Source organism: Corvus cornix, chromosome 5, assembly GCF_000738735.6.
Source record: "Corvus cornix cornix isolate S_Up_H32 chromosome 5, ASM73873v5, whole genome shotgun sequence".
Taxonomy (NCBI): domain Eukaryota; kingdom Metazoa; phylum Chordata; class Aves; order Passeriformes; family Corvidae; genus Corvus; species Corvus cornix.
In genome coordinates, this window is record NC_046335.1 from 32,983,687 (window position 1) to 32,999,807 (window position 16,121).

Genomic DNA, 16,121 nt, shown 5'->3' on the forward strand with positions numbered 1-16,121 from the left:
CACCAGCTTCATTGCCCATCTTTGGATACATCATCAGCAGTCACAACCTAGGTCTTCAAAATTAACACAAGGGGCACAATGTGTTTTTTTCTCTGACTGCATATTTAATGTCACACTTAAATCACTTCAGCATGTAGGTTTCAAAATCAGGAATAAGATGCAATGCATCAAGCCCACTGACAAATAACAAGTTTTTTTTACACACTGGGTGGATAATAGCTTACCAATGCCAATTAAAAAAATTAACAAAATAAATTTGAAATTGAAACTTTGGTATAAACAGTTAATTTAAAATTATTTTCTAGATTATTTCTACTATTTCTCTCTTGCAAAACTCCTCATGGAAACCTGATTTTTTGCTCTTTTCCATTGTAGATTATCTGCAGGGAACTGAAGGTAACATCTGAAGTACAAAGTTTGCAAAAGAATTAAACATTTTCTTATCAGACCTCAGTCAGACACTGAAATCGATCCAAAGAACAGAGATTACTGATGAAAATTTTTGTACAAGTAGGTCACTGAGAAATTTAATATCTGCCTGCAAAAACATCATTATAAAAAAAGGAGCCTGAAGGCATGAAGTCTGTCTATTCTGTTATCCTGCAATTATTTCCTGAGCTAGTATTCTTTTGTCAGTACTGTAAATTAGGGTGGCCAGATGTTAACTTGCTAGTTTAGACCTTCAACTGAGTATATTCAATTGAAGTGGTAGTCTGTTTTCCTGTGCCTCAGTTTTATCATGGGTTTTATTAGGGTTTTTTTTCCCTAAAGGGTCAAAAATACAGGAAATTCAAATTTCCCCAACTCAAAAAATGTGGTAGATAAGATGCTGTCTGAAAAAAAACCCCATCTTGTCACTGTTGTTTTTTAGTGTAGAAAGCTATATGCTGTTCTTTCAAATAAAATATATTTAGTGTAGCCAATGGTCTTATGTTTTGTTGGTGATGTTTTGAAATTTGGGTGACAGACAAGAATTGCTTAGAGTGTCCTGCTAAATATATCTCTGCTTTTGGAGTTAGAAGTGAAAGCTGAAACAGGAGCTAAAGACTTAAGGGACTACTAAATAATCTGTGACATTTAGGAAGGAATAGCTGTGGTGGCTTAAAAATTGGCTTAAATTTTTTTGGGTTGATCAGTATGGATGGTTACAGCTGCAAAACCAACATACTGTTCTTAGATTCATGGGTACAAATGGAAAAGCTCTTGGAAGGTTGCTGCTTTCGAATTACTGGATCCCTGATAGACCTGATATTTAACCACAGGTTTATAACTCTTAGCAGAAGAAAAAAATCTTTGATTTCTTTTAAATGTTTCAAAATATCATAGTATTAGTGGGCCTGGAGAGAGAACCCTTAGGGGACAGAAAAGACTTGAATAGTAATTGCAAGAAAAAAGCAAAGGTCTCTCCTTCTGAAGAGATGGGTCTTGAAATGAAAAGGGAATTCCGTGTGTGTGTGTGTGTTTTCTGCACTGGGGCAGAAAGCAAGAGAGAGGGAAGTGCCAGGTTCTTTCTGGATCTCAGTAAGAAAGGCCTGACAACAAATAGCTGAATAAAACACCTGCTTTCATAAAGCAAAGGAAGAGGAGGAATATAGGTAGCAAGTACGTCTTACTCCCTTCAGATGCTGGGAACTGTGTGTTCATGCAGCATCAAATCAATCTGTGGATGGATTTCTCCACTCATGAGAAATTCTTGCTACTCTTTCAAATAAAGGAAAGCCATGCTGGAGATGTAATCGCCAGTACTGAATCAGAGCTGCCTACAGACTCCTCCATTACAATGAGGTGGATGACTCTGTCCTTTGGCCAAAGGGGTTTGTGCAGCATGATACATTCCTGAAAACCGTGCTGGACATAGAGCACAGGGCAGCCTTCTGTGGGAACTTCAAGGGAACTGTTATGTGGATTGCTAACTCCTTGATGTACAATGGCCTCGTGGTCAGGAGCAGTACAATATTAGAAACATTATAAACGTAACATTGTGTGGTCCTTGATTTCCAGAGGGTGTTGCCCAGTTGTTGCTCACAGATGAAATGTATTGCATATCTCCTTCATCCACTAATGCCACCTACTCTCTCTTACTGAAAATACTGTCTGAATGACTGCTGCCTGTGTAGGCTCTTCATCACTCTCCAACATTAAAGAGACTAATTGTCTCTTCAAGGGAAAGCAGTAGTCCAGAGATAACATATACTGCATGCATCATAATCCTCAAAGTAGGATGTGTGGGAGATGATACAACTCTTTGAAAGGGGCAATATGCTATTTTTAATAATTGAGATGAAGCCTTTATTCTAAGTTGCATTGAGCAGTTGACTGTAATGTGATTTGAACTTGTCCAGAAAGGTAAGTTTTGTAATTAAATAACCAAAAACGACTTACATAAACATTTTCATGTAACAGACCATATGTTAGAATAATGGTATATAAAGCAGGTGATACACAGTTGAAAAGACTCATTATTTCTTACACAACTCTTCTTTGAACTATATAAATAACTCTGGATTCTGGTAAAGGTTACCATGTGTGTCTTCTTAAATCTTTAACAAACAAGTACTTCTAGTCCAGAGGGCTTTCTTTGAGTTCTGGAAATTGCCTCTAGAAATTACTCATACTTTAGCAAGGAGGGTTCTGATCAGTGACACAGGATCTGGTTGGAGGGCTGTCATAGTGGAGTCTTCTGAGGTTCAATATTAGGCTCAGTATTCATTAACTTACTCATCAATTACTTGGATGAAAGTGCAGATGCCTCCTCAGCAAGTTCACTGAGGACACAAATCTGGGAGGAGTGGCTGATACCCCAGAGTGCTGTGCAGCCCTGCAGAAGGACCTCAGGGGAGTGGACAGATGGGCAGAGAAGAACTGTCTGAAATCCAACAAAGCCAAGTGCAGGGTCCTGCACCTGGGGAGGAATAACCCCATGGACCACCATAGACTGGGGGCTGACCTGCTGGGAAGCAGCTCTGTGGAGAAGGGCCTGGGGCTGCTGGTGGACAACAAACTGTCCATGAGCCAGCACTGTCCTTGTGGCCAAGAAGGGCAATGGGATCCTGAGCTGCATTAGGAAGGGCATGGCCAGCAGGTTAAGGGAGGTGATCCTGTCCCTCTACTCAGCCCTGGTGAGGCCTGACCTGGAGTGCTGTGTCCAGTTCTGGGCTCCTTAGTAACAGACATTGGAGCAGGTCCAGTGAAGGGCTATGAAGATGAAGATGGGACAGGAACATCTCCCTTTCAAGGAAAGGCTGAGCGAGCTGGACCTGTTCAGCCTTGAGAGGAGGCGACTGAAAGGGGATATCATCAATGTCTATCAGTATCTGAAGGGAGGGTGTCAGAGGATGGAGCCTTGTGTGGGAACAGTGCCAAACACCTGGCATCCTTACCAAGATTAGAACAAGAGAATGTTAACCCTAAAGGCCCAGCTAATTCATGTGTTTGCTGAGGATGCTGTGGATCTGGGTGGAAAGCAACCATATGAGTATGTTACTTATTGGGATTGAAAACAATCACATGCATGGAATGCTTGAGACAGGTTTTGTGTGTTTCAAAATCAGCAAGAGACCCTAGGGATCAATCAGAAGGCAGTGGTTTATCTGTAATGAAATTAAATAAAAGGGAGCTCTCATGGGAGAGAGAGAGTAGGAAGATAAAAACACCACCTGTGGAGCTAAAAGCTATTGCACTGTGTCAGTGTGTTTCTTCATCGCTGACATCTTGATACCAACATCTTGATATTTTACATTTAGATTTTTTATATTTAGATGATTTCTTACATTTAGATTTTTCTTTGTATTTGGTCCCATCACCAACAGCCAGGCTCTTCTTGGTGATGCCAAGCAGTAGGACAAGAAGCAATGGGCCGAAACTGATGCACAGGAAGTTCCACCTGAACATGAGGAAGAACTATTTTACTGTGCAGGTGACCGAGCACTGGAACAAATTGTCCAAAGGGGTGTTAGAGACTCCCTCCTTTACACAAGATTGTGTCCAGGTGGTTCTTCAATATCTCTGCAGCAGTCAAGAGACTCAATATGATCGCTGCAAGCATTTGTAAGGGGAAAGCATTCTATGCTTCTCTTATTCTGATACTAGTAATTAGTATTTCCTTTATGATTTAATAAGTAAAGCTTGGCATATATCTTTAGAAAAACAAGAGATGACAAGTGATTCTGCTTAGAATCGTCCTTTCCAACTCTTTTCTTGTATTTCCTTGAACTTTCTTTATGTCTTAGTCAACCTATGTGGCTTTGTTAACATTATGAGACTGGGTTGAGCTAGATCTCTTCCGTGAAGCAGTTGCTTTGTTAAGCTTCTATTTGCTCCATTTGCAGCAACTTTATCAAATTAGGAAGACTTCTTACGAAGTTGTCTCCACTTTAGTTGGCTCAGAAAGATAGATATGTTTTATTTTTATATATATGTAGTCTTTATCATATAACATAACATAATATAACATAAAGTGATAACATATCTTTCTTTATAGCACAAAAGGATTCCAAGGATTTAGGACCTTAGAAACGATAGGGATTAGAATACAAAGAATTTTTTCAAAAGTGCTGTAGGTTGTTTGAAATTCTGTATATTATTTTGCCTGAGAGATTTCCAACACTGTAAAGGCATGTTTGAAGAACCTTAGTACCCTGGCAGGTTTTAGTTTCATTTATACCAGCTGCAGAAACAGTTGGAAGGTGATTTTGAAATCTCTTTAGTATTATGGATGCTTTTTTTGCCACCTGATTCCAAGTAATTTTGTTGTTAGGATGTATCAAGAAAAAATGAGCATTTTTAAAAAATGTTCCAAAAGATAAATGACCCAAAAGTTTCAGCTTTTAGGGAAAGAAGTCTTTCTGGTGTGAATTGTTCTGCACCAGTTTTCTCCTGAGTATAAAAGTTGAAATCTTTGATTGCAGTGGGATCAGCTAATGTTAAGACACCTCTGCAAGCTGCAATGGAAGCAGATGATGGCTCATCAAATTCTATGGTAACGGCTTTTACCCATTATTATGTAATAGCTATAATCCTTTGGGCCTATAAGAGAGATTCTGCATGGGCTGAATTCTGAAAAGGTCTTTCCTTTGAAGAGAATGGCCTTTCAAGTTCAGTAATTCAGTCACTCTTACAAGTTCGGTTCAGTCTTGTAAGTGCCAAAAGGTTCTTTCACTACATTTTGCTCTTTGGATGCTTACACTCACTTAGGAATAAGCAATAACCTCATCAGCAAGGCAGCCTTTTACTAGTTCATTCTTTTATTCTTTCATTCTATTGTGCTCTATCTTTATTTAAAAAAACCAAAAAAAACCCCCAAGGGCACATAGGGAAAAAACTTTTTTTCTGTAGTGATGGCAGTTACTCATTTTTCGTTGCCGTCAACAGCTGTCAACATGTGTTTTGCATTAATAACCATCAATGAATCTCAATTGATTTTTATCCTTTTCTTACCACTTTTGGGAACCATTTTCAGGGTCTCCAGGATTACTCCTACTCAACAGATAATGGAGAAGTGCAGACAATCTAATCAGTTCCAGAAGGCTCCAGTCTTCTTTCTTTTGTTGCATATACCTTTATCTTTGTTGTTTGTGTATCCCAATCACAAGAATGTATCAGAGCAGATGTCCACATCTTCCTTATATTTAGAGAACTAAAGGACATTGCTTCATTTTGAATGAGGGGGCTTCTTTACTGCTGCTTTATTATTTTCTGGAAGCTAAATCTAGCATTGATTATTTGACCTGGAAGGTCATTCACCATCTAAAATTGACTCTATCATAGATCACAGTAAGATCATAGCTTTAGTTGTAAGGCTACATGGCCTGTATGTGCACTGGTTGACTGAAAATGTCTTATGCATTGTAATCAAATGTTAGAGAATTAATATAGGTGATAGATGGTAATCTTAAAATCTCTAAGCTGGTAGGAGGATCCACTACAAATATGTAGAGATGTCAGCTAGGCTGGCTTCTTTATTGCACAAGAGGAGCATTTTTAGGATGTTCTCTGATTCTAATAAAAGCTACCAGGCAATATCAGAGTGCTGTTCTGGATCCATACACTGATGCTCAGAACAGTGATTTTTTTAGTGAATAGCACCATCATAGTGCACTGTAGAAGCAAGCATGGAGGTGCTAAATCCATCCATTATGTAATTACTCCATCTGTGGAACTGTTGTGCTTGACGTAAAATAATTGTTACAGATCTTCAGGATCTTCAAAATATGCTGGCACATCTTCTTAACAGCAATTTCTCTGCATATTTAAATAGGCAATGGTATTATAATATTATTCGCCAGGGAGTAATCTATCATAACATCAAGAAATTAAAATATGTCTTCTCTAGAGGGCAAGAGTTGGTAGGGAGATATCTTCTGATTTCCGTGTGTTTCAGATCAGTGCTTACCTACCAATACCCTTGTTCTGTTGTGCATAAGAAAGAGCAGTGTCTGTGTCACCACAGCCACTTCATTCTGGCTTGAGCAGTATCACTACTTGGAGTTCAGGAGCTTGTGAGAGTCTATTATAGTCTTGCTGACTTTTTTTCCCCACACTGATAATTTTGACTAATAGGCATTATTGAGACCTCATTTTTCATACAGTGAAGTGTAATAACATATTTGACTATATAAACATTCAGAACATTTTGGGTAGGAAGGAGACCATTGCTACAAAATGGCAATGGTTTCACCTCAGGAGGAACATATTATCTGTTAGGACCTTGTTTCTCAGTTGTCTAGAATATTGAAGTTATTGGAAACTCATGAGCCTAGCATCCATCCAGCAGCTATGTCAGCACTTCATCCACCAGTTTGGTCACAAGGAAATGGTATTCATCCTACACTGATTATCAGACTTCCATTTAAAATAGAAGAGTTAAGTTTGGAATATTAATGTGATTCTTCCCAGTCCTACTTGTTTGAGGTAACAATGTTTTTTGATGCATACAGAGGATGGTGACCCCTAATGTAAGTGACTTTGGCTCCATTTCCAGTCCTTTGTAAGATAGATGTGATACTTTGGATCAAATCTCTACTTTTCTTCCAAAAGCTTGGATTTTCGTTTAACCCAGTTTAGTCACCTGCTCTTCCAGTGATTGTTTGTCCCAAAGTAAAACATCTACTGATCTTTAAGAGTATGTTTTGCATACAGGTGTCTGTCAGGGATGACAATATAATACTGAACTGGATGGAGAGAGAGAATAAATTAGATCCTATCCAGGCTCATTTTACTATATTCTTTAGAATCTGATGAGCTAGACTTCCCTGAGGAAGTTTCTGTGAGGATACAATTGACCTTTGTTATTTCATTTAGGGGGATTATTTAGAGGGCCTAAGGAAGTTGGTTTTTTGCAATGCTGCCTGTGGTTGTGCTAAAATATACTCACTATTTTGGGGTGTCATTCAGATGCCTGGTTTAATAGAGCCATACAGCAATTTTACTTGTATTAGGCTTGTAAAATGGTTCTCCTTTTATGGTGTATTGATTGTAAGTTACCACAATTGGCAGGCATAAAGAGAAATATTCAGTAAAGACAAAACTGTGGGGTTTTTTGTTTTGTGATTTCACCATGTCCTGATGGGGGATGTCGTCATAAGCATCTATGTGAGAAACTTCTTTTGTAGTCTGCATAGACATTGCATTTTAGCTCTTCCCTCTCTCTTCTTCAGTTTGTGGTAATCTTAGGACTCTCAAACCAAAACATTAATCTATCTCTAGGGTAGTCAGTTTTTGCTACTATCCAGAGTAATGATAGCCAGTAGCATGAAAGTATAATCTAGACATGCATACTCTATGAGAAAATGATATTGTCTGTATGACATGTTTGTTGCTGCTTTGATCTCAGCTCTCTGAATATTTGTTATGTGTAGTTCCTTTGATTTCTCTCTGTACTTTGGTGAGGGTGCCAGGTTGCTCTCTGTGATTGAGTACACTGATTTTCACACATTTCATAACTCACATCTTCCTAACTGCTGATCAGGATGTATTGAATTGTTCATGATTGATGATAGTTTCCCACTGTTCATGCAGTAGAAAACCACTGTATTACAGTGGTTGCTTCTCCCCTTTTGAGCTCTTAAATTCTTACTTCTGCTTACTCCTTTTGCTTGTGTCTGTGAAAGTGGTACATTTGGAGACAGTTTTCTCAGCCAGCAAGTGAAGTATATGCGTCCTTACAGCTGCTATTTTATATACTACCTGTATATGGGCAGAGTATCTGTTCTTCAGTCATCCAGGAGTCCTTCTTGAAATGGTGCTGAAGTTCCAGAGTAGCAAGAAAATTAGTCCTTCATTACTCGTTTCTGGATCTCGTGCTTCTTTGATTGAATTTTATACTTTACATTTTTGATTTCATAAGGCCTTTATAATTTCTCTTCAAAGGTCCAAGTTTTCTAGACTGTTTCTTTCCTTGTTGCACTGTGGGAATCTCAAAAAGTTTGGCTGACTTCACACAATAATTGTTCAGATGGCTTTCTGTCTCTGAGTGGACTCGAACTTCACATGGCCAAACCAAAATCTGTTAGATCTCTGGACAAACTTAGTATCTGTATTGTATGGTATTTAGACATGTGCTGTAAGGTCACCTGGAGTTCTCTCTTTGCTTTCACCCAGCATTGTCTTAGTCTAATAGTATCCAGAGCTGTTTCAGCCTTCAGTGGAGTGATGCTGCAGTTGTTTGTGGGCATCCTCAGGCCTTCTCCTGGATGGGAAAAGGCAAAGGTCACTGATCAGAGCGAGTCGTTGTGGGAATGTACATGCAGACTCAAAGAAGAAAGGTTACTCATCAGTAACTGGTGTTCTTTGAGAGGTATAGTCTGCATGTACATTAGTCTCCTATCTGCTTTTCCCCTCTTTCTGAATCTCTTTCAGGTTTGATTGTGCATTTAAGAGGAACTGCAGTGGTGGCGGATGCACTCTGCCCTGTGTGTCAATGCCTCAAGCAGGAAGAGGGGAGGAGTGGGAGTGCCCCTCCCGGGACACTCCAGGGCAGGCCACAAGCCCACCCACTCTTAGAGTATATGTATGGACTAAGTGTCTCAAAGTACTGCAGCTGTTCATTGGTAGGTAAATTTTCTTTCTTCTCACAGGTAAAGCAGTAGATTTTATTTTTAAAACCAGATTACATTCATTGACTCTATGGATGATATGCATGAAAAATACACGGGGGGAAATTTATACCACAAACTGCATTACACTAAGTAGCTCCCTGTCTCTCTAATGGTTTCATCTCTTGTCTTTCCCCCCTCTCCTAACCTTATTTAGATGTTTGAATATTTTCATTCTGTTCAATTTGTCATTTCCATTGAGAGTTACACAAAAAATTGAGATCATACAAGTTGTAACATAATTTAAAATATAAAAGGAAATTATGTCTTACACAATTGTAGCTAAGTGTGCAAACTAACATGTAAGATTGTATTCACTATTAGAAAATTAGGCTAGAAATGGAACTGGATTCTGTAAGAATCAGTTATATTTTTACTAGAATATTGATCTTTAAAACTGCTCAGTTGCAGGAAAGCAAACATTTGAGTTTAAACATTTTTTCCACAGCTGACTTCCTCGTGTGGTTTTTTTTTCTTTAATCGTAGAAGCCTTGTAGTAATTTTTAAATTCACTACACTTCCTGCCAATTTAAAAGGTAGATGTGGGGTATGACCTGTCTTAAACTGGAGATGTACTTGTCCCTGCATGCAAATATGCACATGCAAATTCTGCAAGTGGTTATTTTCAAGTATAGTTTCTAAAAAGTGCAGGTTAGATGAGTTGAAGGCTATTACAGAAATATGATTCTGAGGTGTTTGTACTGGAAGTTCTCTGAGACCTATCACCTTTGCAAATAATGTGGATGTGCTCTTACCAGTTTCTTAGGGTTGTAGCAGTTAATGTTGCATTAGCAGCTCAAAGAAATTTACAGTTGGTTTTTTGTCACTTTGCCATTTCTGTAAGATTAAGATGTTGTTCATCTGTGCTTAGTTACAGCCTGCAAACTTTGGTGAAACTTCTCATCTGTGGTGCATGAGATACATGTGCTGTAGATATTGGTACACATAGATAAAATATTATAAAGTGCTCTGGTTTTAGAAAGTTACTGACTTTTGTGTAATATCAAGCTGTCTTTGCACATTCTTAGAAGAAAAGCCAAAGTAGACAGTTTTCGAAGCAACCTTAGATGAAGACTTAATGTATGCAAAGGGGAAGAAAATGTGGAAAAAACCATCTTGTTGTGCCAAATAATCTGAAGTTTATGGCTCCAAAACCAAGCATTTATTCTTGTGATAACAGGTCTCTGAAGTGCTGTTTTAATTTAAGAATTTAAAAATTTAAAAGATGAAGAGAGAAAGTTTCTGTTTATCAGTGGTTAGTGAATAGTATTGGATTAATTCACTTGGTTTTATTCTTTTTTTCCCCCTTTCATTCCAGTTGCTATTTAACTTGTATTGTTGAAGGAATAATCAAAGAAATATATATTAGATGCCAAGATTCTTACTAGGAAAAGTGATACTGGCAAGGAGGCATTATGTCTTTCTTAAATTTTTGATTGTTTTCAATTCCTAAGCAAAGCAGAATTTTTATAACTCTAATATTTATTTTAGTGAGTAAATATTATATTTTAGAGAGATGCCTTTTATGCATAGCAGAAATGAGAGACATTGAACTGTGGTGCTTTTGCTAATACATTTTTATTAGATAAAAATGAGCACATGCACACATAGGCTCATACTTATGTATATATCTGCCAAATACAGAGTCAACAGTACAGTTCTTTCTAGACGCAGACACATTTGGAAAGTATCTAATTCTGACTCTAAGTTCCATCTCTTCCTCCAAGCATCTGAAGAAAACTGTTATGCTAAGTACCCAATCCTTTCCCATGAGAAACCTTAGCTTGACTCTAGGAAGATACCAGTGGCACCAACATTAGATGGGAACAGATTTTTGTACAGAAGGAAAAGGGTCTTGTGCCTTTGTGTCATGTAGGTGCATGGTTTGTTCTGACCTAGATCTACTTGTAGTTTTTAATGCAATTTATTAAGTCATACAATAAATTCACTATCTTTCTTGATTATACTAAGACTAGTATGTCAAGGTAGGTAGCTTGAAATAAGAATCTTTCCTTTGTTTTTCTGAGAAGAACTCAACAGAGAGCATTTAAAACTCCACTTTTATTTATTTTGTCAAGTCAACCATGTACGTGGCCTCTACAGTTTTTACCTTTTTCCATCAAAATAAGTAGAAATTCTTTCACCAGTCTCAGCCCTTAAAAATTGGCACTTCCAGTCATGATGGTTTGACCAAACACTTCAATGTTTGCACATCTCTCTGATAGACTTCCCTTACTCGTTTGCATAGATGAACTCTGTTGATGATTGCACTTCAGTGGCTACTTTTTTTTTTTCCTCTGCTTTAGGGCTAATTATCATGAATAGTAGGTTTTAGAAGACATTAAGTACTTTTTTAAAAAGGTTATGTTAGAGACTGCATAGGTATGTTGAACCTTGAAACATTTGATAGCTGCAATTTACTTTAAATGGAAAATGCCTGTAATTAAATTTCCATTTAAAAAGTAAGTCATTTATAAAGTACATTTTTATTGCTTTCCTCCTTTAGTTTTGCATTTCAATAAAACAGTTAAATTTTTATGACATCTTTTTATACATTAGCTTAGTATTTAAAAAAACAACTGCAGCATGACTGATGCTGGAAACTGCAAATTTATCTGTAGAATCTTTGAAAGACTACTTACTATGTTCTGTAAAATCTCAAAATTTGAAAAACTATTTAGACACAGTGAGATACATACTTGCATTTCATCCAAGTCTCTTGATTGCAGTGATTACACTGAACATAATCCTAACATTTCTCTTACTTTCTGCCTTCTGCTGGTGGGGGAAGGAAAAAAGGAATGGAGGCAACAGAAAACATCAAGCATGTTTTCATGGTGTTTTAATGTTTAATTTTCTGAAATTCTTAAATTATTTTGCAATTGATTATTTGGAAAGTTATTGCTCTACACATGAATATCCTCAGGTCTCCACATTTCACATTTTGAACAATAAGTAAAGGATTGTGAGCATAAGAAATAAAACCTTCACAAGAAGTAGGGCAAAAAAAAATGAAATTAATTCCAAGAATACATTAACATTTCTAAGACCTTCCCTTCTTTTCAAACGTAGTGTTGAACTCTGCTTTTCCGTCCTTGCCTTTCTCTATGGGTATTCATGTTCTTGCATGGTCCCCAGTACATGATTTCCCTTTTTAAATTAATACACAAGCCATGGTCCACTGAATGGAGAAGACTCAAACTCCTGAATAATACAACAATGAGGAACAAATGGGTTCCTTTTGCCTTTCGTTCTTCTTTTCTCCTGCATTGTGTGCTGTGACATGAATTTCTGATTCATTCCGTTCTGTATGCTCTCTCATGTCATAGAATCAGGCTTAATCTTTAGTGAGCTGGGGTTTAGAGTAGTTCAAGCTACATGACTATGTAAGGTTGTTAGGAGATCTTAATGTGCCAATTCCTATATTCCTGAAACTCAGTGGTCGAAATTACATCCAATTTTCATAGCAAATCTGTGACTATGAAGACTTTCTCTTTTTTGATCCGTTTTCCCATATTGTCATTCATTATAGTTTCTTTATTTTGATGACGTTAAATCATCATACATAAAAATATCTTGTACACGCTTTTAGCTTGAGCCCAAAAGGTGTGAAATAAAAGTAAACTGGTATTTATTATGGCTTTATGTTTATATATGACTTTTTTTATTTAACTTGGATTGCTAAGGAAAGTTATCATTATACTTTTAAGAACATATTGTTCTGTTTCTCCTTGCACTTAAAAATGTATTTTCCTAGAGTAAACAGGATTTACCTGTAAATACAGAATTTACATAATTTTACAAAGCTTTTCTTTTTGAGATCTGTTCTGGAGAACACAGATTTCTGCATCTCTGAACACTATCAGTAGTTTGTCCTGGAAGCCACTGTAATCTTTTAAGTCACATGAATCTGTTTTGAGAATACTTCTGGATAGTTTGCATGTCTGTAAACCATCTTATACTAATTTACCTCCACTTCAAAGTCCAATATAAATAAATAAATATTGTTTCATAATTAAATTTCATATTTAACATTTATATTTGTTCAGCAGTTTAAATTAAATTTTTATATATTTTACTTAATGTGTGATTAGTGATGTATATAAGGTGAAATAACTTCACGATTGCACTGTGCTGGAAAGATCTGGCATGTGCCATAATGCCAAATATCTTTATTGACTATAGAATTAAGAATTGTAGAACTAGTTTCAATACTGAATATAGAATGAAGGAACTCTGTATGGATTCACTATGAAAACCTGCCCTGTTTATATTGTTTTTAGCATTTCCCTGTTCTTTCTGGTTGTTTTAAACTATAACAGTGTACATGTCATGTTCTAGTGGCTAAGGTATATGAAAATATGTATGTGTATTGAGAATTACTTTTGCAATATCTGTATTGTTAAGTAAAATATGTGTTGATAAGAGAAAGGTATACATGTTAATCTAAGTGTTAAGCACCAGAATATTGACTTGAAGGAATGTATTCTAGTAATTTTGGAAACGTAAACACGTGGGAGTGTTATCACACTCTCATAGCAGTGATGGCAAAAATAGGACAATAAAAAAAATGCAAGACATATACCACAGACTGTGGCATCATAGAAAAGGAAAAGTCATCAGGACTTCAGCTCTTCTGTGTAGGCATTTAGTCTGATCCACAACGACCATCTTTTTGTTCTTCGTAGTAGTTCTGCAGTTAAGGGTCACAATCTCAATATCTATGTGGAAAATCACCATACAGTAGTGGTAAGAGGACTGGAGGAGACTTGCAACCTGTCTCAAGCTTGAAGTTCTGGCTAAGATAAGTAATCCACAAACCTCAGTTATCTCCAAAGGTCAGGGCACTGTTCTTTTTGTTCCAGGAAGGAATCCCTATTCGTTTTTCTGGTTCACTTAGAGATTAAAGGATGGTACATTAATGGAGGTGCAAAACAGCCCACTTTCCTATCCACTGTCACTGTGTATTCTGTGATCAGGTTTCCTATGTATCATGATGGGGCATTATCCCACAGAAATAATTAGTAAGGAAGAGTTACTAGAAATACAGCAACACTTTATGATAATCATGAAGACTTGCTTGAAAACCCTACCAAATAAAAGCATGATGTATTTTCTCTCTCTTGAACCCTCTAGGTCAAGGCAGGGTGGTGTGGGGAAGAGCCTGAGTCCTAGAATTAATTTTAAATACAGAAGGAAATGACCAAAATTTTGTGGCTTGCTCATTGCAGCTTAGACTAATGGCAGTTTTCATTTTGGACACAGAGATGCTTAAGTTACATCCACAGAGGGAAGTATGTCTGTGAGTGTTCAAGCCATTCACTGACTGAAATGCCAGGTAGCACTATCTTAGGTGTGGTGCCACAAAAATGCATCTGCACAGCTTTTGGATTTAGTGTATCTTACTGTGGTGGTGCCTTTATGAATTTGCAAGCATGTACCTGCCATAACCAGAGGGTGTCTGCACTGTGCCACATACTGTCTGCATTTCTTCCGTGAGGTAATGATCTTTATCAGTCTTTAAATCAATAAATTTACATGTAGAAAACTAAGCACTCAGAGAAAAAATGGGGCAAGGTATTTCTGCACTGGTGAAATTAACACTGGTCATGAGAAAATTCAAACAGATCATAAAGCTTTTGATGAGTAGTGTTGTAATTGAAGTATTTTCAAAATTGGACAGTGCATAGGAAGTCCAGTGAGTAGTTCCAGGCTGCAGCAGAGCGGGAGCTGACAGAAGCACAAGCTCTTTGGAGCAAGAGATGGAAGTAGATTGTTTGTTATACCTAAGAATTTCTTACTCAGGTAAATGAAAGAAATTCAAATGTATTTAAAAGAGGAAATACGAAGAATTAGGTAAAGAGGACAGAGCACTAGATGTAATCTAAAGCTTAAGGAGACGACTGGGCTGACATTTTATTTCTGTGCAGCAGAAAGACATAATGAATGCAGTTATTCTAGGACTTCGGTGAAATCTGAAAAGGTTGTGTCCTTTTGAAATAAAATTATTTGAGGAGGAGCTGTCTACTGTAATGACTTAATTTCTTCTTGTCTATCTTGACACTGGAAAATAACTGATAAAGACTAATTTAGGACACTAATTGTTAAAAATATTAAGCTATTTATTGGTTGGGGTTTTTTTTCCCTGGCGTTCTGTAGCTTTGTTGTGGCTTTTTAAAATTTGGTGGTAATTTTACAGTACTGTTTACACAGCCAGCTACTGTATTTTGTATCCATCAGCATCATTCCATTGGCTTGAATGAAATAACAGTGCTTTACATAATCTGTTGACCTAGTCATTTTCTCTTGAAAGCTTATCGTCAGTGAAACAATAGAAGAGGAGAAATATGCATAAAAATTATTAAATGAAATTTTCTTTGGTTGAAATGTTACCATAATAATTTTGCTAGTATAGCATCACTAAAGCCAAGTATCAGGTTGCTTGCCTAGGGAAGTCTTCATTTGAAGACACAGAAAATTCAGTTCCCTGCAAAAAAGCCAGTACAGAATCTACCTCGTCTGAGTCCATAATTTGTTCACAACTGATCAGTGTGGGGCTTCCTTTTTTAAATACTTAAAACATCAATGAGAGTATTTTGTGGGACACAGTTTTGTGGGTTAGAGAGAAAATAAATAAGCTGAATATAAGCCTCAGGTATTTTTCCATAGTTTTAAAACATCTAAGTGATAAATTTGCACTTCTAAAATACAGTGAAACCCAAACTTACTGCCTCATAGTTAAAGGTCTTCTTCCTGAAAGCCTTAAAGATTCTTTACTATAACTAGAACTTCATGGAGTATTCTACCTAGGAGTCTGCCTAGGTACACTGATGGAGTAGCAGGAATAGGCACTTAATTATTGCTCAGTTTATTTGAAGAGTTAGGATACTGATTTCTTTAGCTTTTTGTAGGATGTCACTTGACTCTTTCCCCCCTTATTAACGGGAGTATTACTGAACTGTAGCAAAATGAGAACAGCAGAAGGATCTATTTTCTCGTTAAAAGGCAGCTTTTACTTTATCTAAAGAT

The 16,121-nt window shown here is 37.0% G+C and overlaps 1 protein-coding gene across 23 annotated transcripts in view; it reads left to right on the forward strand.

The window, feature by feature from the left end:
• GPHN (gephyrin) overlaps window positions 1-16,121 on the forward strand; it is a 283,847-nt gene that overhangs the window by 130,328 nt on the left and 137,398 nt on the right. Inside the window, exon 1 of one of the 23 annotated variants that reach the window (XM_019284012.2) lies at window positions 8,920-9,047. The exons of the other annotated variants lie outside the window; for them this stretch is intronic. Within the exon in view, the coding sequence (XP_019139557.1) occupies window positions 9,006-9,047 (42 nt within the window). The 5' untranslated portion in view covers window positions 8,920-9,005. Of the gene's footprint in view, window positions 1-8,919; window positions 9,048-16,121 lie in introns of those variants that run through there. 23 annotated transcript variants of the gene reach the window in all.